Below are 27,140 nucleotides of genomic sequence, written 5' to 3' on the forward strand. Positions count from 1 at the left end.
AAAGAAGTACTGACAAAGAGATTTAGCAGCCCTTATTCCCCTGAGGTCTGACACTAAGCAGCTGGAGATAGAGCTTTGACTAATCTGAAGAGGGAAGGGAAAGAGGAGAAACTATGAAACATCATTTCAAACTTTCCTGAGAACTTCTCTTGAGACCAAGACTATCAAAATCCTCCCCCAGAAAGTGGGTCTTGGGGCATACAGGAACCCTCTGTCCTATCTTTGCAATTTTTCTGTAAATCAAAAATTATACCCAGAATGAAGTTTATTGAAGTTATTTTAAAATAATCCCCCCAAATTTTCTAAAGTGGCAAACTGAATCATTAGTAATGACTTAAGGACCATAGTTAAAGTAATTTGTCAAATTTAGAGTTAAATAGTGTACTCTAGGCTAACACTTTGGAGTACACTCAGCCTCTTACATAATCAGCAATACTTATCCTGTTACCTTCCTCTCTAACTAAGCAAAAGCTTCCATTTGTCCCAAAACATTAATCCCACAGGCACTGTGTACTTGGGGTTTCCCTAACAGTTAATTCTATATGTAGCAGCTACTTGGTCAGTAGCCTACAAAGGCCCTTGATTTTCAATATTCATACCCTCTCTCCTAACTCTACCATCAACAGCTTTTTCCAAGGCCCAACTGTGAGAAGGAGCAGCCCAGAGCAGGACAAGGCTTCACAGAAGCAAGGAATTCCTATCGCATGGCATTAAAACACAGCCAGTGCCAGGGAGCACCAACGGCTCAGGCAAAAAGAGCTGTCATTAGGATTTTAAGTGATTACAGGGGTGTATGGATAGTCCATTTTGGCCTAACATCGTGCCACTAACATTTTTGAAGACAAATCATTTGTCAGGTAGAGAGCCTCTAATATTAATAAAAACTTTGTTCCTATTGGAGACTATAATCTACTTTAGGATTATCTGCCTTATTCTGCAATTTCCAGAAATATGTTGTGGCAAAAATTTAGGATACCTAGTTTAACACCTCCTGATGCTCTACCCACCTACGTCCCTCCCACTCCCACACAAAAAGTAAAGTCCTGATAATAAAAAGATGACCTATTTACAGTTCACTTCAATTGCACTCCAATTTTCAAGGTAAGTTAAGACATTTTAGAAGCACCAGGAATCTATCTCCCCACCCAGACAAGAATAGTATTGGCAGAATCTGTCTGATATAACTATTTTGGAACTCTGGAGTCTGTTAAAGGTTTGCAAAACAAAGGAAAAGCTTGGATGGTAAACTGGAGTTAATTTTGATCAATTTGGGTCAATTTCTAGAAACACAAAACCCACCAAAACAAAATCATGAAGAAACAGAAAATCTGAATAGACCCGTAAGTAGTGAGATTGAATCAGTAATCAAAAATCTTCTGACGAAGCAAAGCCCTGGACCTCATGGCTTGATGGATGAATTCTGCTAAACATTTAAAGAAGAACTAATACCAAGGCCAGCCTTGCGTGATACCAAAGCCAGATAAAGATAATACAAGAAACTACAGACCTATATCCCCTATGAACATCAATGTACAAATCCTTAGCAAAATACTAGCAAAGTGAATTTAGGAGCATATCAAAAGGATTATACATCATGACCAAGTGGGATTTATTCCTGGACTACAAGGATGGTTTAACATACAAAAATTGATAAATGTATTAGACCACATTAATAGAATGAAGGGGGAAAAAACTAATACATGATCATCTCGATGCAGAAAAAGCATTTGACAAAATTCAATATCCTTTCATGATAAAAACTAGAATGTCAGAAAACTACTTTAAAAGTTATATATGGAAAAACTCACAGCAAACATCACACTTAATGGTGAAAGACTGCAAATTTTTCCTCTAAAATCAGGAAGAAGACAAAGATGCCTATTTTTGCCACTTCTATTCAACACGATACTGAAAGTCCTAGCCAGAGCAATTAGACAAAAGAAAGAGATAAAAGGCATCCAGATGGAAAGTAAGATGTTCAATTATCTCTGTTTGCAGATGATATAATCTCTTTTTTTTTGATGATATCATCTTATATGTAGAAAACCCTAAAGATTCCTCAAAAAACTGTTAGAGCTAGTAAATGAATTCAGCCATGTAGCAGGAAACAAAGCCAACACACAAAAATCAGTTGCCTCTCTATACACTAGCAATGAACAGTCTGAAGAGGAAATTACAAAAACCATTTCATTTACAGTAGCATCAAAAAGAATAAAATACTTAGGAATTAACGAAGGAGGTGAAAAGTTTGTTCAATGAAAACTACCAAACATTCCTGAAAGAAATTAAACACAAATAAATGGAAACACATCCCATGTTCATGTATTAAAAGACTTAATATTATTAATATTGTTAAGATGTCAATACTATCCAAAGTGATCTACAAATTCAATGCAACCTCTATCAAAATGCCAATGACTTTTTTTTTTGCAGAAATAGAAAAACCCATCCTAAAATTTATATAAATATCAAAGGATACTGAATTGCCAAAATAATCTTGAAAAGGAAGAATAAAGCTGTAGGATTCATATTTCCTAATTTCAAAACTTAGTACAAAGCTGCAGTAATCAAACCAATGTGGTATTGGCATAAACAAAGACATATAGACCAACTAAATAAAACAGCCCAAAAATAAATCATCACATATATGGTCAAATGATTTTTGACAAGAGTGCCAAGACCACTTAATAGGAAAAGGAAAGTCTTTTGACCAAATGGTGCTGAGAAAACTGGACATCCACATGCAAAAGAATGAAATTGGACTCTTATCTAAAATCCAGTACAAAAATTAACTCAAAATGGATCAAAGACCAAAATATAAGACTAAAACTATAAAACTCTTAGAAGAAAACATGAAACAACAGCTTCACAACATTGGATTCAGCAATGATTTCTTGAATATGACACCAACAACACAGGTAACAAAAGAAAAAAATTGACGAATTGAACTTTATGAAAAATTTTAAAATTTGTGTATCAAAAGACAGTATCAGGCCGGGTGTGGTGGCTCATGCCTGTAATCCTAGCACTCTGGCAGGCCGAGGCAGGTGGATCCTTTGAGCTCAGGAGTTCGAGACCAGCCTGAGCAAGAGAAAGACCCCATCTCTACTAAAAATAGAAAGAAATTATATGGAAAACTAAAAATAGAAAAAAATTAGCAGGCATGGTGGCGGCACATGCCTGCAGTCCCAGCTACCCGGGAGGCTGAGGCAGGAGGATGGATCGCTTGAGCCCAGGAGTTGGAGGTTGCTGTGAGCTAAGCTGACGCCACAGCACTCTAGCCCAGGCAAGAGAGTAAGACTCTGTCTCTAAAAAAATGGTTTAAAATGATAAATTTTGTTATGTGTATTCTGCCACAATAAAAATATTGAAAACATACACAATACTCTCTGAAACATTAAATACAATCTCCAGATGTTTAAATATATATGAATATATGTGAATTGTGTGCGTATGTATAATATACTCAGATATATACATAAATAAGTGATAATTACACTTCTTATAAAGGTCTCTAACAGATTTTCATATATAACTTCAGTATAAGAGCACAGACTCTGGAGCCAGACTGCCCGAGCTCATATCCTAGGTCTGCTATTTACTAGCTGGCATGTTACTTAAACTCTCTATTCCTCAGTTCTCTCATCTATAACATGAGGATAATAATAGTAACCTCTTGCAAAGGGTTATTATGAGGATTAAATGAGTTAACAGAGGTAATGTGATTAGAACAGTACCTGCACAGAGCAAGTGCTATGTATGTGTAAGCTATCTGCTTGCTTTCTTTTTTAAGAGTCGAAAATGTTCCAAATGGTTGCTTTGGTTTTCTGTGGAATTGATGTGTACCATGGCCCTTAAGACAGGACAAGTATCCCTTCTGCCTGATAAGCTTTACTTACGTATCTCATTTCAACCATTTCGTGGGGGTTGATCACTGACTTTAGAAAGGGGAATAGGAATGAGGAAGGGATCGAAGTATGTCCCTCATCTAAACTTCAAACCACAAGTAAGTCGGGACAGTCATCTAGCACTACATCCTATTCAAATCAAGAGTTAACACAATCAATACTCTTTTTAATAATAAGGCATTTTGCTTAGCTTATTGCTTTTGTTCTCTCCTGTCCAATCAGAGGAGCTGGCAGAGGCACGCGTGTTTCGGGAAAAGTGAAGGAAATCACAAGAATCATATATGAGTCATCTATCTCCTTTGCTTACATCCACTCAGGCATCAACTCCTGTCCATTTTTTCTTGCAACATCTTTCTTAATTACCCCAATCACACATATGTGCTCTGTTGGGCTCCATGGGGTGGGCAGATGCCAGTAAGTCCTGGATGGCAGGAGCTCACAGCACATCTTTCTAGTGGAGACCTGCAACCCTAAATTCCTCTGTAGCTTAACATTCCAGTAGCCCCCTACCCAGGCAAGCCTTCCTGCTGGCTTTCCCTTCAATGTCATTTCCCTCATGCTACACCCCACTCAGGGCCTTCAAGTGCAAATAAAGCTCTTCTGCCTGGATTGACTTTGCCAACACACCCTCCTTCCAAGCCAGGCTCCTTACTGACCACAAAGGAGCACGCTCACTCTCAGTTCCGGGTCTTTGCTTTTGCTGTTCAAACCCCACCAAGAATAACTTCTCCACCTACTCAAATCCCACCCATCCAGAAGGTTTACCTCTTCCATAAAACTACCAGCCTTCACAGTTTCCTCTCTTCTGAACGCCTATAGGACTTAGTGCTTGGACTACACAACCCTGCCATTCTAAAGCCCGTCTTCAATATATGATCATTCACTTCTTAACAAATGGCTTGCACACACTTTCATGGGTCCCAAGCAGTCCTGCCCTACTACCCCGGGAGGAGCCCGGCTCCTCTGCCAGCCAAGGACTCCCCTCACTTCTATGGAGAGAGGTGCTGAGTACAGTGGTTAAGGGCATGGCCTCTGGAATCAGGCTGCCAAGACTGGAAACCTGGATTTACCAGCTATGCGACTTTGGGCAAGGGTCTTGGCCTCCCCATGCATCAGCTTCCTCATGTACAAAACGGGAATATTAACAGCACCTACAGCTTTGGTTGTTAGTGAAGATTAAATGAAATAGTACAGGCAAAGCACTTAGAAAACTGCTGGGCATAGAGTTAACACTACATACATGCTAGTTGTTTTTATTAAGACATGCCACAATGTGGGCTATTGAGCCGAACAGACTAAACTAAGCTAGTAACCTAATCATTTTTATAAACATTCAGAGCATTAAAGCTGGAGAAGCTATTAGAACTTATGGAGTTCAACCTCCTCATTTCACAGATGTGCAAACTGCAGCACAAAGGAGGGGAAATGACTAACCCAGAGTCCCACAGCTGGTAAATGTCAGAACCACTAAAATTCAAGTCTCCTGACTGGAAACAGCTAATGTTTTTTCACCATACCTCAATGCAATTCTACCAATATTTCTAATGGAGGAAAAAAAGTCTCAGTATTCTAAGTAACCAAGTTACCCACAAACCCTTGTGACAAAACTGATTAAGTTGGGGGTTGCCAGTATTGCCTAGAAGGCCAGCTGTTGATTCAGGTGTGTGTGGGAGGAAGTTTGTAGGAGTGAGCCTGCTGGAGTGGCACTGTGAAAAATCAAGACACTAATGAGATGGTGACCTTAGACAAGTCCCTTCCCTTCTCTGGACTGCAGTGTCCCCATAGAAGTCCCCAACTGAAGGAGAGGCACTTTGGGGACAAGGATTTTGTTGTATACTCTAAGGTTCTAAGTCAATGTATAGAGCCCAGCTCACTACTAAACAAGGCAGACACTTGAATTATGATTGACTGACAAACTTCAAGCCTCCCCCCATCTCTACTCAAATGCCACCTTTTCAGTAAGTTCTTCTCACTCCACCCTATTTACAATGGCAAACACCTTCTTGCTTTTTGTTTTTCTCCATAGTGCTTAAGGCCTGGGGACATACCATATATTTTACTTTTTTCCCCCCTCTCTGACTCTGCCAATATCATATTAGCTCCACAGGACTTGATCTATTTGCCCACTGCTGCCTTCTCAGCCCCAGAACACTGCCTGGCACAGAGTGGACACTGCAAACATTTCGTTGACTGAATCGATAGAGGGCATCGAGGTTTCCTAATCAACATTTCGATGTGGGTTTCAAAGCACAACACACTGGTAAAAATGCAATAAGCACATTGTAGGTGTTTGTGTCAATGTGTTGGAGCTTCAACTGTCACCCAACATGTCGAGAAGGCTGCTTGTGCTAGGATCTGTCCGTGAGGAAGTTATTAATCCTTAATTTTTCACAGCAACTCTGTTGGGTTAATTAAAAATTGCGGCACAGGGTGAGCAGTCTAGAGAAACTCTGAACTATCTTCTCAACTTTTCCATAAATCTACAACTATTTCCTAAAATATTCCAACTTTTCCTAAAATATAAGGTTTATGAAAGAGAGGGAGAGAGGAAAAAAAAAAAAAGCATTTTCCCAGATGCGGCTCCGAGGTTCCCTAAGGATTTCGTGGACGCCAGAGGAAACCATGACCCTCACGTTCTTTTTCTACAGGGACTGGGATCTTTAAAGGTTCCCTTCAACTTTCATCCCCAAGAGCCACCCTTAGATAGTGAGGATCGGCGCGGCCCCGGGCAAGGAGCCCCGGCGCGTTCCCGGCTCGCCGGGATTTCGGTCGCCGTCTCCGCCGGCTCCCGTCCCTTCGTCCCTTCCGGCGCTCACAGGCGACACTGCGGGCGCTGACCCGCGGTCCCCGACACCGTGGGTATGTTTCGGTCCCATCCTCGGGCGCCAGCCTCCTTGGCTCTTCCCGAGGGCGCCAAGGAAGTGAGACGGCCGGCCGTCGTGCTCCTGCTTCGCCGCCGCACCCGGCTCTGGGAAAAACCCCCCCGCTCCTGGGTCCCACCTCGAACCGGGCGTCAGCGCCTGGCCCCGGAGACCCGGCGCGGGAGGCCACAGTCGCCGAGCAAGGGGCGTCTTGAGGGCAGCCCCAGCGCCCGCCCCCGCTGTAGCCCTCGGGCCCGGCGGTGCCCTCCCGGGCCTCTTGGCCGCGACCCTCACCGCCCCTGGCCCTCTGGCCGCCTCCCCGGGCCCCGGGGGCCGCACTCACCCGTGGGCGCGGCGCCCCCGCCGCTGCAGGCGCAGAGCAGCAGCGCCCACAGCCCGCAGAGCCCCGCCGGCCGCTCCATGCAGCCCCTCGCTCGGAGCCCGGCCGGGCTGGAGCCTCGGCAGTCTCCGCCTCCTGCGCTCCCTCTCCCACTTCCCGGCTCCGCAGCCCTGGAGGCTGGGGGCCGGCCAGACGGGAAGGGCCGCCCCGCCCACCGGCCTGAGGTAACCGGAGCCAACGAGCGCTGGCGGAGGGAGCAGGGCGCCGGGGGCTCGGGCGCCTCCCAGAGCCCGACACCTGGCCCGCCCGCAGCGCAAGAGTCGGGTCTCCGACCCAACAGAACTGCCGCGACCACGTCGCTGGCCCTGCCCCGGCGCGTGCCCGGCCCCCGCCCTCCTCGCGGTGCGGCCAGCGCCCGCCCGCGTCGTCGCTGCCGGTGGACTTACGGGGCCTCGGAGGTGCCAAGGGCTGTGCCCTGCTGGACACCAGGGCAGGGTCATCTACACGATAGAGCCTTGGCCTGGGAATTTGAAGACCTGGCTTCCAGTCCTTGGCCTCTGAGCCCTTGTTTCCTAAGCTCTGACTCCAGGGTTAGTAATACCAGCCCTACCTCACTGGGAGGACTTGGAAGACCAAATAGGGGACTTGGTGGCACTGTGCTTTGTGAAAAGGACAAATGGTATATTTGAAAGCTAGTAATACATAATGTTAAGTCAGATAAAAAAAAAAAGCAACATTCCAAATATGAGGAACAGCACCATACTATGTACCTGTATTTGCGTTTTTTAAAAGCACACGACCAGCTTTCTATGTATTTATTTTTCACGGATATACCTTCAGAGGATGGCAGATGAGTGGGAAGAATACACCTTGAATACTTAAAATCGGGTGCCTATGAGGTTTGATGAGGCTGGGGAAGGAGGAAAACAAGAACCCGTATGAGTTTCCTACTGCTGCTGTAACGAATTAACACAAATTTAGTGACTTAAAACAACAGTTTTATTATACTACAGTTCTGAAAGTCAGAAGTTTCACTGAGCTAAAAGCAAGGTGTGGGCAGAGCTGCGGCCTTCTGGAGATTCTAGGGGAGAATCTGTTTCCTTGACTTTTCCAGCTTCTACAGACTGCCCACATTCCTTGGCTTGTTGCTACACCACTCAGACCTCTGCTTCCCTTGTCACATCTTTCTCTGACTCTGACCCTTTTGCCTCCCGTTTTCCCTTATAAGGATCCTTGCAATTAGATTGGGCCTACTGAATAATCCACAATAATCTCTCCATCTCAAAATTCTTTTTTTTTTTTTTTGAGACAGAATCTCGCTCTGTTGCCTGGGCTAGAGTGCCGAGGCATCAGCCTAGTTGACTGCAACCTCAAACTCCTGGGCTCAAGCGATCCTCCTGCCTCAGCCTCCCAAGTAGCTGGGACTACAGGCGTATGCCACCACGCCTGGCTAATTTTATCTATTTTTAGTTGTCCGGCTAATTTCTTTCTATTTTTAGTAGAGTAGCCTCTTGCTGAGGCTGGTATCGAACTTCTGACCTCAAGCAATCCTCCTGCCTCAGCATCCCGGAGTGCTAGGATTACAGGCATAGCCACCATGCCCGGCCAAAACTCTTAATTTAATCACATCTGCAAAGTCATTTTTGCTGTGTAAGGTAACATATTCACAAATGTTGGGGATTAGGGTGTAGATATTGTGGAGGGACATTATTCTATCACCCCTCCCCAAAACAGAGTCATGTCTGGATGGATGATGAGACCCACTATCTGAGGTGTATTTTGATTGAATTAAGCCAGTGTAGACACCTGAAAGCAGTTGCAAAAAATATAGCAATAAAAATGCTGATAATATACCTAGCCTAGACCCCACCCAAAAGGCATGGGGATGTTTAACCTATTTGAAATAAAGGTTCCACTCTTGGAATTAAGGCTCTCAAGTTCAATAAATATTTATTAAGTTTTTCCAGGAACTGTGGAAGACAGTCATTAAAAGCAGAGCCTGCCAATTAAGAGCTGCAATCAGTTTGAGGGGTTATCATTAAGGGCAAGAACAAGGAATTGTGGGATATAAAAAGGGTACCTTCTGGGAGAAAAATGGTAAGGGGGGCTTCCAGGAGGAGGGCCTCCCTGTGCTGAATCTGATAGGGGTGGGAAACCTGCCTCCTTAAGGCAAAATGTAGCCTTCTAGGTCCTTGAGTGTGGCCTTTTGACTTAATCCAAATTTTACAGAACAAATCCTTTTATTAAAAAGGGTGAAGCAGAGAAAGATGAAGCTTTTCTTGCCTCCTTTGGTGCTTTAAAAAGAACAATCTTGAAATCAGAAGGCTGCAGGTTTTCCACCCCTTCTGGGCATGGTGGTCCATACCTGTAATCCCAGCTACATGGGAGGCTGAGGTGGAAGGAACCCTTGAACCCAGGAGTTCAAGACCAGCCTGGACAACATAGCGAGACCCCCATATCAAAAAAAGAATAAATCCTGCATATATTATTGAACAATATAATGCTTATGAAAACACTTTGTAAACTACCAAAGCCTGTAGAACTGAGAGATATTATTACTATTTCTAAATTCCCCCTTGAATAGGTCAGCCACTCTCTAATCCATGGCCTTCCCTCCTGCATCACCACACACATATACAGTTGCTGACATTTGCTATAAACATTATACAATATGCTTATAATAACGTTTCCAAAATTATTTTCTCATCTGCCTTTTAAGGAGCGTCCAGTTGGAACAGAAGCTCCTGGGGACTGCTGAGTACCATCATGGGCACTGCCTGGCACAGATTGTGTGAGCACTTAATAAAATGAACAGTAATGGCAGCAAATGATTAGAAAAATACAGGTCGAGACTTGTTTTCAGCCTCCAGGAAAGGCCTTAAGAATTTGAGCATTGTGAGGAAAAAGACAAAGGGTGCTGTGGGGAGGGGAGATTTCCTTTTACCAAGATAGTTCTCAGGGCCTTTTCTGGAGGCTAATGACAAGTGGCGACCTGTATTTTTCTAATCATTTGCTGCCATTACTGTTCATTTTATTAAGTGCTCACACAATCTGTGCCAGGCAGTGCCCATGATGGTACTCAGCAGTCCCCAGGAGCTTCTGTTCCAACTGGACGCTCCTTAAAAGGCAGATGAGAAAATAATTTTGGAAACGTTATTATCTCCCCTTAAGACTGTATAGTCAGTTCCCTTTCTTCGGGACCCTAAACATCAAGTGACAATTTTTTCAAAATTTTTCAAGGGAGTGGAGAGGGTTAAGAATGCTGTTTTTGCAACATAAAACTTTTATTTGTAACCTCTGTGTACTGTTATTCAAAGAGCATCTTGGGTTGAATCAGGCCACTGCCCTGGTCTGCAGGAGGAATGAAGACAAATGGAAGGCTTTCCAGGAACTTCAATAGATAGGAGCTCTCAGTTTGGCTTTTGTAAATCAAAATCATGATGGGTAAACATCAAGTTTAGCTTTAACCCTTAGAGCCCTGGCGACTTGGGTGTGCGACTACCAGTGGTCTTTCTTTCACTTTGGCCAGGAGTGGCTGGAGTTCTGGGCTGCCCTGTATACCTCAGCCAGTCCAGCTAGCTGTTTGCACCTTTACCCTTCCCAATAAGGCTTTTTCCTTTCCTATAAGTGGAGGCTGAAAAGGGCATATACAAGAAATATCTGACAGAAAGAATGATATCCCCCTTTCCAAAGTCAGGTCTCCTTCCACCCAGTTCAGAGACACCGTCCTGAGTTCAATAAGGACACATCCCTTGGCATATTCCAAGGACTTAGCTAAAAATGCTGCTGCCTTAGGCAAAAATATCACAAAGGGTCCTCTATCTCTTATTAAGCAACAACCAGACCCTCAAAACCACTACAATGCAAAGAAAAAGGGGAAGTTGCAAACAGGGAATTTCCCTCCTTCTGATTCTAGATCAGTGGTTCCCAACCAGGGATGATTTTACCTCCCAGAGGACATTTAGCAATGTCTAGAGGTACTTTTGCTTGTCATGAATAGGGCAGGGGATGTTATGCTCCTGGAATCTAGTGGGTGGAGGCCAGGGATGCTGCTAAACATCCTACAATGCATAGGACAACCCGCACAACAAAGGCTTACCTTGCTCAAAATGACAATAGTGAAAATGTTGAGAAATTGTGAACTAGAATACTCTTTGCTGTCTTTTGTACTTGGCCCCCACCCGCCCATTGTCCTTGTGCTTCCCAAAGTCAGTGAGAGATGACTGCTGAAAATACTCTTGACACCTGATACCTCCCTTTCCTGTATCTAGAGCCTCTGGTTCCCCCACCTGTCTAACCATTCAGTCACTTATGTAAAACATCTCTCAGATCCAATCCCACCTTCTTGTCTCCAGGGTCCTATTTCGGGCTTGCATCCCCTCTCCTTAGACTATTTACAGCAACGATCTTCAAACTGGCCATGAAGATCCACCTTCCATGATACAGATCTTCCCAATGTGCAAACCCATTCATTTCACTCCCTAGCTTAAGCGTAAGTGACACCTCTCTCCTCAAATGCCACAAAAGGAAGTGCCAAATCCTTTGCCTGCAGGCTTGCCTCTTCAAGACAGATTCTACCCAGCTTCATCTTCAGCGAGGCTCCTAGATCACTCCGAGCTCTAGTACTACTAATCAGCCGGCCATTTTCAGGCCGAATGTCCCTTGTGAGCAATTTCATTTGGTCCACATCATGTTTAAATTTATTTGGATCTAGATGCCAAAGTTGCTTTCTAAAAATTGGGAGATTTTCCCTAAGGCCCCAGATTTCCAGCTTCTTTTAAGAAATCAAAAGTTCTGGTAATATTGGACCTGGGTTCCAGTGTGCCAGTCAGTGGATGCCAAGCGGGGCTGCCACCTTGTGAACAGGGCATGTGCTCCGTGTCTGCACAGGCCCTATGGCTCCCTGTTGCTCTCTGGCCTGGCCTACTTTCCTCACTTACTACTTGCCTGGCTCCTGTTTGTCACCTCTGATATTTTCTCACTATAAATCTTGTCTCTTGCTGTTCTCTTGACCTAGAATGCTTTTCCATTTCTCAGAGGTCACATTTTTGGGTAGCCTATTTAACCTCAAAATGCAAAATTCTTTGCTCCTTCCCATGTGTGTGCTCCTAGCACTTGACAAGTTCCTCTATCAGAGCAAATAACACAGAGGTTTGTGTGAATACCTATTTCTGCCACTGGATTCAAGCTCCTGGAGGCCAGAGACTCTATTCAGGGTGACTCCAGGATTTCTATTTAGAAGGACCTTAGGGGCAGGAATCTGATTGGAAGGGACAACCACCAGGGGTCTTGTCTCGAAGTCACATGTGTACAGCAAGTGCTGTGTTATTTGCTATGATAGTGGAACTTGTCAAGTGCTATGAGCACACACGTGGGAAGGAGCAAAGAATTTTGCCTTTTGGGGTTAAAGAAGCTACCAAAAATGTGACCTTTGAGAAATGGAAAAGCATTCTAGGTAAAAAGAACAGCAAGAGAAAAGACTTATAGTGAGAAAATATCAGATTATTTAGATTCTAACTTTATTGCAACGGGGAAGGCTTGGCACATCCTCAGGCACCAAAGAGAATGTAAAAATGAATGTCGCATGGTTAGTGGTGCATAGCATGTCCTCAATGTTCAGGTTTAATTGAATTGAAGGTCCTTCCTCTTCAGCAAATGGTTTTCTTTTGCAGGTTTGGTGGAGTTCACTGAAGGGAGTGCTGTTTGCACAAGACGCCTCTGACAGGACTTTTTGAGTTTAGCCTGAGACATAGTAGGCTTGCTGCCGGGCTGTCTGGGTCAATGTCCTAAATCCCATAGACCTGTAGGTTTCCAAACTTTATAGCAGTTATTAAATTAACTCTTTAATTCAACAAGGCACTCCTCTGCTCACAACGCTCCAATGCCAAAGTCCTCCAAGGCCCTACCCTGTTTGACACCATCATGTCTCTAACTTCCTCTCCTCTCCTTATGCTCTCCCAGGATTCCTCACTCTTGCCCTTGGGAAACTCCCAGGCTAAGTTGTGGAAATGTATAAGAAACAGAGAAAATGCAAAAAGCAAACAAACGAAAATGGCAAAAATGCTCATCTGTGAGTACAGGTTCAGAGAAAGGTGGGACAGACCAATGTGATTAGAATTGCTTTCAAAGGCTTCATGGGAATTGATGGGACCTGAACTAGACCTTGAGGGTTGATGAGAGAAAGAGAGAGGGAGAGGGAGGAGGGGTGAAGAGAGAGAGAGAGATGAGCAGTCAGTTTATGGCTTGATCTCATAAGCAGTAAGGAGCCACAGACAGGTTTTACCAACAAGGTGGTGACATAATAAAAATGGTGCTTGGCTTTCTAAGATAAATTACCAAGACTTCGTTTATTCTTCCCTAGAGGCAAAAAGGCCAAAGAAGAAAGACTATTTGAGGTGTTGGCAGCCAGGGACAGGCACAGGGACAGCCTCTGGGCAAACAGCAGACCCCCTCAATCAGAGCTGAGAGGCTATGAGACTGATTCTTCCCTTGGCAAAAATACCTGCGGTGTTGCTTTATGCAAGAGTATGCTCCTGGGACCTGGAACCCCTACTATCTCTTGCTGCCCATTAAAAGCATTCAATATTCCCTCCAGAGGCTCCCTGGCCTCATTCCCTTCAGGCTGCAAACTCTTCTTCTCTGGAACAGGCCCTGCTCTGCTTTCCAACACTTCAGTCTCTGAAAGAGGAAGGGCCTCTGTGCCTTAGCATTCAGGGCCCCTCCTTTGGCTTCTGGTTAGGGTGCTGTTGTCACTGCCACTACTCCAGCAGCTCAGCTACCAGGATCCCCTGAAAGCTTTACACTGTACCCTCTCCAGATCCCTGGATCTAAAACCCTCTTTAGGCCCTGTCCCCTTCCCTGGCCCAGGCAGGATGGGTAACAGCCCTGTTAGTGCCTCACCGCCCAGGTCCCTGGCATTATGCCCTCTCTCTCTCTCTCATTCTCTCTCTCTCTCTCTCTCTCTCTCTCTCTCATTCTCTCTCTCTCTCTCTCCCCCCTCAGTATTTGCATGTTACTCGGCTGCACCTTCTTGACCTGAAAGGTCTCTGTTGTTTGCCTAGAAAGTGTAGGGTAGGCCAGGCGCGGTGGCTCAAGCCTGTAATCCTAGCACTCTGAGAGGCTGAGGCGGGTGGATCGCTCAAGGTCAGGAGTTCGAGACCAGCCTGAACAAGAGCGAGACCCCGTCTCTACTAAAAAATAAAAAGAAATGATCTGGAGAACTAAAAAAAAAAATATATATATATATATATAAAAAATTAGCCGGGCATGGTGGAACATGCCTGTAGTCCCAGCTACTCCGGAAGCTGAGGCAGGAGGATCGCTTGAGCCCAGGAGTCTGAGGTTGCTGTGAGCTAGGTTGACACCACGGCACTCTAACCTGGGCAACAGAGCCAGACTCTGTCTCAAAAAATAAAAAAAAAAAAAAAAGAAAGAAAGTGTAGGGTAATTAATAAACAAAGGAAACTTCAGTCCCTCTTGGCTCAGGCCACAATGCCTCTCTGAAGAGGGGGCTTTTTGCATATCTGTGACTCCACCCCAGGAATGAATGCTCTGATTTGCACATCCCAATCGCATCCTCAGAGGTCACTTTGCATGTCTGGATGTTGGACAGATCCCTGTGCAAGCACAGGCCTCACCTTTTATTTGGAAAACACTGTGCTTTGGGAGGAGCAGCAAAATCATCCCAATTTAGTTCCTGCAATACCCCATCCTTCCCACGCCCCTTTTCTGACCCTTGATCAGAGCGCAAGTTGACCACAGTACGACCTCATTGGTAGCATTCCTAGTGCTGTGCTGTGGCTGCATGCACTCTAGACTAAGAGCCAGAGGCCAGCCTTGCCACTTCTCAGCCACAAAAGCAAGGGCCAGTCATTTAACTCCTCATCCAGTTTCCAGGATGGTACCAATAATTGCGAATTTGATGAGGTCTGCTTTACAACACAGCGTATAGTTGATTTTTGTAAATGTTCCATGAGTGTTTGAGAAAATGTATATTCTCCAATTATTAGGCCCAGTGTTCTGCATGTGTCCATTCAGTCAAATTTACGGATCGTGTTGGTCAAATCAATATACTTGCTGGTGATTTTGGTCTGTCGGACCTACCAATTACTGAAAGACAGGTGTTAAAATCTCTCACTATGATATTATGATGGTGGATTCGTCAAGTTCTCTTTATAATTTTGTTAATTTTTGCTTTACATATATATATATATTTTTTTGTTTTGTTTTGTTTTTTGTTTTTTGTTTTTTTGAGACAGAGTCTTGCTCTGTTGCCCTGGCTAGAGTGCCGTGGCGTCAGCCTAGCTCACAGCAACCTCAAACTCCTGGCCTCAAGCGATCCTTCTGCCTCAGCCTCCCAGGTAGCTGGGACTATAGACATGAGCCACCGTGCCTGACCAATTTTTGCTTTACATATATATTCGAGGCTATTTCATCAAATGCATGAAAATCTAGAATTGTTATAGCTTCCTAATGAACTGAACTATAAAGTAGCTTTCATTAATCTAATACTTCTTTTTGCCTTAACATCTATTTTGGCTAATATTATAACTTCATGAGCTTTCTTTTGGTTAGTATGTACCTGGTACATTTTCCTACATCCTCGTTTTCCTTTCTGTGGCATTATTTTTTAGTTCTGCTCTTGGAAACAGCATAAAGTGCAAATTTGTTTTTTCTATCCAGTAGGTAATGGTTGTCTTTTAACTGTAGAGTTTAGTTCATTTATATTTACTTCTAGCATATTTATACTTATTTCTACCATCTGATTTTGGGCTTCTATTTGTATCATTTTTCTTGTTTCTTTTCATTTTTTTAAATTTTTTTTTTTTTGAGACAGAGTCTTGCTCTGTTGCCCGGACTAGAGTGCCATGGTGTCAGTCTAGCTCACAGCAACCTCACACTCCTGGGCTCAAGCGATCCTCCTGCCTCAGCCTCCCGAGTAGCTGGGACTACAGGCATGCGCCACCATGCCCGGCTAATTTTTTCTATATATTTTTAGTTGCCCAGCTAATTTCTTTATATCATTTTAGTAGAGCCGGGGCGGGGAGGTCTCATTCTTGCTCAAGTTGGTTTTGAACTCCCGAGCTCAAACGATCCGCCCGCCTCGGCCTCCCAGAGTGCTAGGATTACAGGCATTAGCCACTGCGCCCGGCCTATTTTTTCTGTTTCTGTTTATCCTCTTTTCTTGACTCCTTTTAAATATTGTGGGGTTTTTATTTTTTTATTTTTTTGATCTTTTTTCATTACAAGAGCATGTTTTACCTTTTGTAAACTAGGCATAATAATAGTACCTACCACAGGGTTTATTGTAAAGATTAAATGAGATGAAGAAACTCACGTAAAATGTTTGTCCAGTGCCTAGCACATAGTAAGAACTAATAAATGGGAATTATTAGAATCTCTAGTACTCTTTCATCTTTATAGTTCCCTTGTCTCTTGCTGTTCCGCTTCTGTTGTTCTCCTTTCTGCTGACATTGTCTCATTTGTTCTTAGTCCTTTTTCTTTCATTTCTCCTTTATTGCCACTCAATTTCCTGTTTCCTCTTACCCTTTCATCCCCAGGCCAGCTACACGTGCAAGCAGCAATGATGGGGAAGAGAGTCCTGTGAAGGGGCTTGGTGGCACAGCAGGGGCAGGAGAAGAGACTGCCAGTGACTTGTCTATTGATTACACAAGCTGGCGGAGGTACTGCCCAACACACAGCCAACTCTGGGTGCCACTCCAAGCTGGCCATGGTGAAACTGGATCAGCTGGGATCATCAGTTTCTGTGAATGGGTATAAAGGGAATAGAGCTCCCAGCTAGGACTCGGTTTAATTCCTTAGCACTCTCATCTATGGAGAACAGCTGGGTCCTTACTCTCCACTGTCAAGGAGTCCTGCTGTGGGAGAGTGCGTGTCACTTCACTAGGAATTTGTGTATGCACAAGCCAGAGCCTGGAAAGAGGAACCATTTTGTAACTCAAACACATTGCGGTCAGAGGAAAATTTTGTCATCATTGTTGTGACAGAGCTACAACTAAATTTAGCAAGCTGTGTATTTTTTTTTATTATTATTCATGATGCTTGGACAGAGGAAGAGTGTTTAGAACCTTTTTTTTCTAAAAAAGCTAAAACTCTTCAAACCAAAAAAGACCTCTTCTAATTTATGGTATTTGATTGCTATGGAGATTCCTTTCTCTAGTTACTTTAGATCTTTGCTTTTTCTGTGTTTTCTCTAGCATGACATTCTTTCAAGATACATTGTGTCACTGGAGGAACGTTGGCACTTGGTGGAGTTTTGGGTGCTTTTCTGTTTTCTGGTGGTTTCCGCACTTGGATTGAAATAAACAGAGGTGCTGAGCTTCCATCTTTTAAATGGGTCTCACTAGAATTTGTGAATCTAATCTTTTGATAACAATTAAGCTATGCTGTTATTCTTTGTGATAAATTTTAAATAGACACTGTTGGTATTTTTTGAGATTTGTTTATTACAAAAGTACAATTTCAACTTATACTACAGATGAAATGCAATATATTCCTGACTGTTAGCATTTACAATAACAAAATGCCTCTCTATGATTCAGAAGTTCTAAATAACAAACTATATATAATCTATTGTATCTGTCTTCATCAAAGAGGATGCTACTGCTAGCATAGAAACAGGAGCAATTTGATTTCTTGCACTCTGCAGAAAGTATTTGAGGAGTAGAAGGTGACATGAACATTTACTGAGGATGGATACACAGGGCACAGAGCGAAATACATCTAGGAGGGGAAGAGAGTTTTAGAAAAGAGTGGGAAAAGGAATGGAGGAGAGAGAGAGACAGAGACAGAGACAGAGAGAATGAGAGGTGGAGAGTTGAGCAACAGGAGGTAGGGTCTTCCAATTTTAGCAGCCAGATAAATTTGATTTGGAGTGACTCTGCAGGGGTTTTACATCCTCTAGTATGCTCTAGACCTCCCCAACTTTTTTTGATCTCAGGACCCCTCTAAACTCTTAAAAAATTATTGAGGACCGCAATCCTGCTTTCTTTCCCTCTCTCCCACAGCTATTCATCCCCAGAACACTCCTTACTTTTACAACCTGTCTCAGAACTTACTTTCTGGAGAACCTAACCTGTGACAAGTGTCTAGCCCAGTACCTGCTGTATTAATGGTTAAATTATTGAAGCAATTAGTTTCTTCACTTGTGGGTGTACTTGACTTTAAACAAATTAAATTGAACAACCTCTTGACACGTGGAGATTATTCGTTTTGTTAATAGATTCTTTAATTCTCTTAAGGTATACAACAGATAATATGATTTATTTAAAATAAGGTAAATAGACAAAAAGAAAATATAATCATTAGGGAAATGCAGATCAAAACCACAACGAGATACCACTTCATACCCATTAGGATGATTGTTATCAAAAAATAGAAAATAACAAGAGATGGCTAAAATGTGGAGATATTGAAACCCTTGTGCACCGCTGGTGGGAATGTAAAATGGTGTAGCTGCTATGGATAACAGTATGGAGGTTCCTCAAAAAATTAGACATAGAATTGCCATATGATCCAGTAATTATGCTTCTAAATATATACTCCAAAGAATTGAAGGCAGGGACTTGAACAGATATTTGTACACTCATGTTCATAGCAGCACTATTACCATAGCCAACTGGTGGGAACAACCCAAATGTCCATCAATGGATGAATGGATGAACAAAATGTGGTATATACATATAATGGAATATTATTCAGCCTTAAAAAGGAGGGAAATTCTAACACAGGCTACAACATGGATAAACTTTGCAGACATTATGCTAAGTGAAAAAAGCCAGTCACAAAAGGACAAATGCTGTATTATTCCTCTTATATGAGGTAGCTGGAATAATCAGATTCACAGAGACAGAAAGTAGAATAGTGGTTACAAGGGGCCAGCGGGAGGGGAAAGGGGGAGTTATTGTTTAATGGGTACAGAATTTTCAGTTTGGAATGATGAAAAAATGCTGGAGATGGTTGGTGGTGATGTTTACATAATGTCACAAATTTGTACACTTAAAAAAGTTGTTTAAATGGCAAATTTTATGTTATGTGTATTTTACCACAGTAAAAAATGTAAATAACAAAATGTATAAATATACCTGAAATCTTGCAATATTAGTCAATTGATTGCCTTAAAAAGGCTAACAAATGATTCCTTTTTATTACCAAATAATAGGTCAGACATACTGCCCTGAAAACATCATGCTAAGTGAAAGAAGCCAGTCATAAAAGACCGTGTATTGTGATTCCATTTATGTAAAATGTCCAGAAGAGGCAAGTCTATAGGGACAGAAAGTAGTTTAATCATTGGCAGGGGCCAGGGGGAGGACTGGGAGGTAAAGAGGAGTGACTGCTAATGGGAACATTAGCAAATGGGCACAGGGCTGTTTGGAGATTGATGAAAATATTCTAAAATCAATTGTGGTAATAGTTGTACCACTCAATGACTATACTAAAAATCATTGAATTCACTGTAAATGGGAGAATTATATCTCAATAAAGCTGCTATTATGAAAAAGTTTCATGAAAACCCAAATAACAGAAAAGACTCCTTTGAGGACTATCTTTCCTGATTGACCTAGGAAATTAACCTTTTTAAAAATTCTTTTTGGAGACGGGGTCTCTGTTGCCCAGGCTGGAGTACAAGTGCCATAATCATAGCTCACTACAGTCTCCCTGGGCTCAAGTGGTCCTCCTGCCTCAGCCTCCCGAGTAGCTAGGATTATAGGTATGCACCACCATGCCTGGTTAATTTTTAAAAGGTTTTTTTTTTTTTTTGTGACATAGTCTCACTCTTTTTGCCCAGGCTAGAGTGAGTGCCATGGCGTCAGCCTAGCTCACAGCAACCTCACAATCCTGGCCTCAAGCGATCCTTCTGCATCAGCCTCCTGAGTAGCTGGGACTACAGGCACGCGCCACCATACCCAGCTAATTTTTTCTATACATTTTTAGTTGTCCAGCCAATTTCTTTCTATTTTTAGTAGAGACGGGGTCTCGCTCTTGCTCAGGCTGGTTTCGAACTCCTGAGCTCAAACAATCCGCCCGCCTCGGCCTCCCAGAGTGCTAGGATTACAGGCGTGAGCCACTGCACCCGGCCTTTAAAAGTTTTTTGTAGAGAAGGGATCTCGTCATGTTGCCCAAGCTGGTCTCAAACTCCTGGCCTCAAGCAATCCTCCTGCCTTAGCCTCCCAAAGTGCTGGGATTACAGGCTTGAGCCATTGCACCTGGCTATAAATTAAATTTTTTATGCTTCAGTGTGGAAAGGTCGGTGGGTTTTCTTGTGTTTCCCTTCAATCATTCAGTGAGTATTTATTGAAAACCTTCTGTGGGCAAATAACACTATTGAAGGTACATACGTAGTGATCTACAAAAAAGTTTGTCTTAAAAAATGGTGTCTGCCTTTCAGAAGCTTGTGCTCTGATTAAGGAGATCGGCTATACCCATTTCATGAAATAAGATCAATTAAGGCAATGCCACATTGGAGTTCAAATATCAACTCATGATAATGGTTCCACTTGCCACACAACAACCACCACCAAAAATATTATTACTGTAAAATTAGTAATACTGAAAATAAGATTTCATGGCTGTTAAGAGCAAGGGGGCTCTGGAGCCAGACAACCTGCTAAGAATCCTGGCCCCGCCATTTACCAGCTGTGTTATTATACTTTGTGCAAGTTACTTCTCTGTGCCTCAGCTTCCTCCTTTTGAAAATGGGGATGATAATGATAATAATGGCCCCTATTTCAGAGCGTAGTTGTGAGGATTAAATGTGTTAATACATGTAAAGCACTCAGTACAGGGCCTGGCACATAGAGAATGCTTGATAAAAGTATTGGCTACTGTTATTTCCAGAAAATGGTGGGTAATCCCTTTGACAAATATTGAATATTAATCCAGTGAAAAGCCTTAAACATACATTTTAAAGGTATTTGTTAACGGAACTGCAACCCTTTTGAAAGATTTCAGCAGCACATATGGCACAGTGTCATTCAGAAATGTCACAGTATGATGGCCTTGGGGAATCTTGAATGTTCAGTATCTTGATTGGGCACAAAGTAGGGGTTCAATAAGTATTAGAATTCAATGAAAAAATTTAGGTCAAAATGTTAACATTTGTGGATGATGAGATTATGTGATTTTTTTTTTTTTGCTACTTTCTAATTTTTTCCAAAATGTCTGGATTTACTTTTTTATATTTTTATTGTCAATATTTCCAGTATTCAGAAATGAGCAGAGACCAACATACGAACACTCATATACCTACTACTTGGTTTTAACATTGCTGTTGCTGTCGTTTATTGGAGGTTGGGGCTCTTTATATGTTGCCGAGGCTGGAGTGCAGTGGCTGTTCGCAGGTGTGATCACAGAGCACTCCAGCTTCAAACTCCTGGGCTCAAGTGATCCTCCTGTCTCAGTCTCTCAACTAGCGGGGATTATAGGCACACGCCACTGTGCCTGGCTGTAGCTTTATCAAAGTGTAACCCTATGCCATATTTACCTGTTATCTTTCTTTTTAAGAATGAAAACATCATAGAGTCAACACCCCGTATGTACCCTTGCTGGAGTCTCTCCTACACCATCTCTCCCTAGAGGTACCGTTATTTTGAATATTTTTATACTATTACTATAATGAGAGTGTCCATGAATAATACAGGATTATTCCACAGGTTTTAAAACTACATACAAATGGTTATCTGTATATATCACCCCAAACCTTTTTTTCTTTCAGCATTTTTCTTGTGACATTCATCTATGTTGATACATGTAGCTCTAGTTCATTCATCTTCTTTGTTGTAGAATATTCCAGAGTATGTATGTTTTCTTGTCCATTTTCCTGGTGGAGGACGTTTATATTGTTCCCATTTTTTCGCTATTACAAATAAGGCTGCTATGAACATTCTTGAGCACACATAGGAGACTTTCTCTAGGTATCCTTCTAGAAATGGTTTGCATTTTCAACTTTACTAAATATTGCCAAATTGCCCTATAATGTAGTCGTACTCTCACTGGCAGTGCCCGAAAGTTCCAATGCTTCTTTATCCTTGCCAAAACCGGTTATGTGTTGTGCTTTTAAAAGTTTTGCCAATTTGATGAGTGTGAAATGGTATCTTATGTACAGCACTTACAATGCTGCCTGACACATAGTAGGGACTCAGTAAGGGCAAGTTATTTTTTTTTTTTTTTTTGAGACAGAGCCTCACTCTACTGCCCTGAGTAGAGTGCCGTGGCGTCAGCCTAGCTCGCAGCAACCTCAAACTCCTGGGCTCAAGCCATCCTGCTGCCTCAGCCTCCCGAGCAGCTGGGACTACAGGCATGCGCCACCATGCCCGGCTAATTTTTTCTATATATTTTTAGTTGTCTATCTAATTTCTTTCTATTTTTAGTAGAGACGGGGTCTCGCTCCTGCTCAGGCTGGTCTCGAACTCCTGAGCTCAAACGATCCGCCCACCTCGGCCTCCCAGAGAGCTAGGATTACAGGCGTGAGCCACCGCACCCGGCCAGGGCAAGTTATTTTAATTAACATTTGGAATGGTGGTGGTGTCATCATGGAGATGGAGAGGTCATTAAGGTTTCCTCCTCTGTGAAGTACTTTGCTTCCTTTCCCCATCGTTTATTCACTAGGTTGTCTTTTTTCTTATTGACTTACAGTGTTCTTTATATTTTCTTGCACTAATCTCTTGTTGTTTATGTGGTCTGCGGCATGTCTTTAACTTCATTTATGGTGTCTTTTGCCACTCAGAAGTGTATTTTTTATTTTAATGTACTCGGATTTATCTTCTCCCCCTTTGGGTGGTGTTTTTATATCCTGTTTAAAAAATCCTTCCCTATTAGTGGTCATGAATTCTCTATTTGTCTGCCCAGAACCCACGCCTAGGCAGGAAACCAGTGGACAGGTTTTTTTTAATTCCCTATTTCACTGAGGGAAAAGCTAATTGAAAGTCCCAGCTTCACGTGCAGTTCCAAGGCCTTGGCTCCTCTTTCTGTATGTGCTTTGTATCCATTAGTGTTCAGTTCAGCTGAGAGCAACAGTGATCTGAAATAATAGTGGCATAAACAAGAGGAAAATTCACCCATAACATTCCAGAGATATGCCGGGCGCAGTGGCTCACGCCTGTAATCCTAGCACTCTGGGAGGCCGAGGTGGGAGGATCGTTTGAGCTCAGGAGTTCAAGACCAGCCTGAGCAAGAGTGAGACCCCCGTCTCTACTAAAAATAGAAAGAAATTAGCCAAACAACTAAAAATAGAAAAAATTAGCCGGGCGTGGTGGTGCGTGCCCTGGCAACAGAACAAGACCCTATCTCAAAAAAAAAAGAGCACCGTTTGACCAGGTTAAATTTGAGATGAGATGTGTGTGGGGAGAGGTCATTATACAATTGGATGTAAGATTTTTGAGGTTAGAGAAATTTGGGTTGAAGACACAAATTTGGGAGCATCAGCCTTTATATAACCATGAGTTTGGATGAAATCACCAGGAAAGGCAGCAGGGAGGTTGATAGATTTGGCAATGGGAGGATTAGGACATTCTCTTCTGATTCCTTCTATTTTTTTTTTTCAGTGAAATCAGAAGGAAGATCATTTGCAGTCAGTTGGAGGAGAGGAAACAAGATTTGAGAAGAGGGAAGATGATATGAAATAGCTATTCGTGATGTTGTTATATTTTACAAAACATTTCTTGGTGTTTGTTGTTGAAAGGGTTTTTGTGTTATCCAATGAGCAGTTTTACTGTCACAGCTCATAACTTGTAGATACTTATAATCATCCTGTCCAAAATAAGCCAAAAAATGCTTTATTGAGAAACTGACTTATTAGAAAATACAGAGAAAAGAAACAATCAAATATTTTAAATGTTTCTAGCCAGGCATGGTGGCATGCATCTGTAGTCTCAGCTGCTTGGGTGGCTGAGTCAGGAGGATCACTTGAGCCCAGGAGCTCGAGACCAGCCTGGGCAACATAGTGAGACCCCCATCTCTTAAAAAATGTTTCTCATATTCCAGTAAATTAATAAAATAAAATAGGAACTGGATCAGCTTTCCCCTTTTCCCCTTTCCACAGGAATGACATCAAAGAGTCATTTGTCTAACATCTCTTGCTCACTCTCACCATGACTTGGTGCCTGTCATCATGTAGGTAGGGCTAGCTCCTGCGATGTTTGGCCACTGGTCATGTTTCCAAACAAGAATGCTTCTGCATTCAATGCCACGTTGAAAGTATAAATAGGGCAGAGTACGAGAAATTGAGGAGCAAATACCTCAAATGTCCTTACAGATTAGCTTGGTCCCAGCCACACGTAGATGGCATGGCTCCAGGCTAAAGAAGATCTGAATGTCTAGTCTGGAGATCACCATAAAGAGGCAGCCAGACCTAGTCCAGCCAGCCCCTGAGGTGAGACAGAGCCAGCACTCACTCAAGTGCCACTTCCCATTCTCTACTCTGTAGAGCCTTTCACTGGGGCTAGATAATATAGCACCATTTATCCTCTACCTGCAGGCCACAGCAGAAAATGGTGGCATACATTATCTCATTGTTTCTTCAGTGCCAGAGGAAAGAAGAGGCAAACGAATCCGTACCTTATGCTTTATACCATGAGGAACTTAAAACACATGGGAGGATATGTACTTCTGTGTACCATAGTAGTAGAGTATCTTTCCTTGTAGTCTTTGATTTTGCTTATCTGCTCATGCCAGAAAGCAATATGGACAAGTACCTGAACTAAAATGGTATAAATATGGATGAAGAGGTGGGACCGATTCCTGAACTATTTAGAAAGTGAGGTCTGTAAGATTTGCCTGATCAGATGTGGGAAAGGAAGGAGGATGAGGATTCTAGAGCAGCAAGCCATTCATATACCAAATTTGGGTCACCTATTTTTGTACGACCCATGAGCTAAGAATAGTTTTTACATTTTAAAAATCAAAAGGATATTTTGTAACATATGAAAATTATATGAAATTCAAATTTCAGAGCGCATAAAGTTTTACTGAAACACAGCCTCGCCCATTTGTCACATCTTGTCGATGGTTGCTTTCATCCTACAACCCCAGAGTTGAGTAGTCTCCACAGAGACTGTGTGGCCTGGAAAGCTTTGGATACCTGCAAAGCTTCAGATATTTCTATCTCTGGCCCTTTATGGGAAAAGTTTGCTGGCCACTAGTCTAGACGACTTGTTGGTTTCTGGCCTGGGTAGCTGGAATGGTGGTGGTGTCATCATGGAGATGGAGAACACAGGAGGAGCAGGTTGAAAGGGAAGAGGAGGTCAGGTGGGGACATGATGAATGTGAGGTGCCTGTGGGTCACCCAAGGACAAAAGCTCAGCAATCAGCTGGGTATCAGGCTCTAGAGCCCGGGAGAGAGGCCACAGCTGGACACTGAGTGGACGAATATTGGCACTCTTCCTCTTTTCCAGAAGTGAATTTCCAAATTTCTAGAGTCTTGTTCCACTATTTTGGTTCAAGGGGAGCTTAGCGCTCCAATTTTATCTCCAATCTCAATGTTTATGTTAGAAATAAATGCTTAATGTCTTATAGAATCCTAAGGACGTGGCACAATGTGGATGAAGACTAGAGGGCTTTTAAGAATTTATTTGAGAAGTTGGAGTTATCTTCAGTTTAGTCTGCAATCTTCCTAGGATGTAAGGGCTTATTGCTGTTCAAAAGCTGCAGCTTTGCCTTTTCCTGTTTAATTTACAGCTAAATGCTGGGGGAAAGGGCATAAGTGGATCTTTTGATTTTGTTACTCTAGGTTGTGCTTAGGCAGAGGGGAGAAAAACAAAACCAAAAAGTAGGATTTTTATATTCCTAGATTCACATGGATTCCTTCTGAAAACAATTGTTCATGATATAAAAAATAACATTGATTCTCTGGATACCATTTATTTCACTGGTTTGAACTCTTTTGCCCACATCAAATCATCTTAGGAAGTCTCAGGAATAGACAGAGGTGGGCATTGCAAGGGCCTGGCTGTTGGCCTGACAAGAGGCTGGATACCATCTCACAACTGCTTTCTGGTGTTGGTGAACTGAGTTTTTCTTCCTCTTTTTTACTTCCTATTTTTGTTCTCTTGGATCATTCTTTTTTTCCTTGATTGTTCTCAGCATGATGGCTAACAGTGTGCACTGTCCAGATTCTCTGGGTTCAAATTCCAGCTCTTCCACTTATTTTGTTTCTAGAGATGGGGTCTTGATATGCTGTCCAGGCTGGTCTCAAACTCCTAGTTTCAAGTGATCCTCCTGCCTCAGCCTCCCAAGTAGCTGAGACTACAGGTGTGTGCCACCATGCCCGGCTTCTGCCACTTACTGTGTGATCTCAAATAAGTTATCTAGCTTTGCTGTGCTTCAGTGCCCCCATTCATAAAATAGGGGATAATATTAGTAGTTACCTCACAAAAGTTGTAGTGAGCATTGAATGAGTTCATTTAGAACAGTGCCAAGCACATATTTGAGCACTATATGAATTATTATTAACATCACAATTCCCTTCCACACCGTTTTCTTCTTTTGTTATTATTTACTGTCCTGCAGCAAGCCCACTTGTATTAATGCCTAAGCGTGATTCCTGTTGTATAAATGCTGTGGTGGTTGCGTTTTGCTTATGGTTCTATGTTTGGGCTAACCAGAGCAAAGTGAAATCTCTATGACTCAGGGGTGAGTCCTCACCTGGACAAGTTCATTCTTGGTGTCAGTCACCTTGGCGAAAGGTCTGTTTTCTCAAACCATAAAAGCAAAAACAAAACCAAAAAACCAACCAACCAACAAACTTGAACTGGGAGGGAGAGTCTTTACTGGCATGTGTAGTGAGACTTTCTGACTCACTCCATCTGCACCAGGATGTCAAGGAGGGACCTCCTTCGGGAAGTAGGTTATGGGTGGTAAGATGCAGGGAGAAAAATCAAAGAACCCAGGTAAAGTGTCTCTGAAGTTGTGACAACCTTTTTTTAGACTAGGTATCTCAGATGTTTATTCCCCTTTTGCTCCTTCTTAGAGTTTAAAAAAATGTCTCCTCCTCCTTTGAATATTATTGTTTTA

At 42.7% G+C, this 27,140-nt stretch overlaps 1 protein-coding gene across 1 annotated transcript in view; it reads right to left on the minus strand.

Annotated features, from left to right (window-relative positions):
* Positions 1-7,275, minus strand: part of IL13RA1 (interleukin 13 receptor, alpha 1) — a 61,029-nt gene extending 53,754 nt beyond the window's left edge. Inside the window, exon 1 of the mRNA XM_012653549.1 lies at positions 7,113-7,275. Coding sequence (XP_012509003.1) covers positions 7,113-7,191 — 79 coding nt within the window. The 5' untranslated portion in view covers positions 7,192-7,275. The remainder of the gene's footprint in view (positions 1-7,112) is intronic.
* Positions 7,276-27,140: the final 19,865 nt, after the last annotated feature.

Source organism: Propithecus coquereli, unplaced genomic scaffold (assembly GCF_000956105.1).
Source record: "Propithecus coquereli isolate 6110/MARCELLA unplaced genomic scaffold, Pcoq_1.0 Scaffold422, whole genome shotgun sequence".
NCBI classification, from domain to species: domain Eukaryota; kingdom Metazoa; phylum Chordata; class Mammalia; order Primates; family Indriidae; genus Propithecus; species Propithecus coquereli.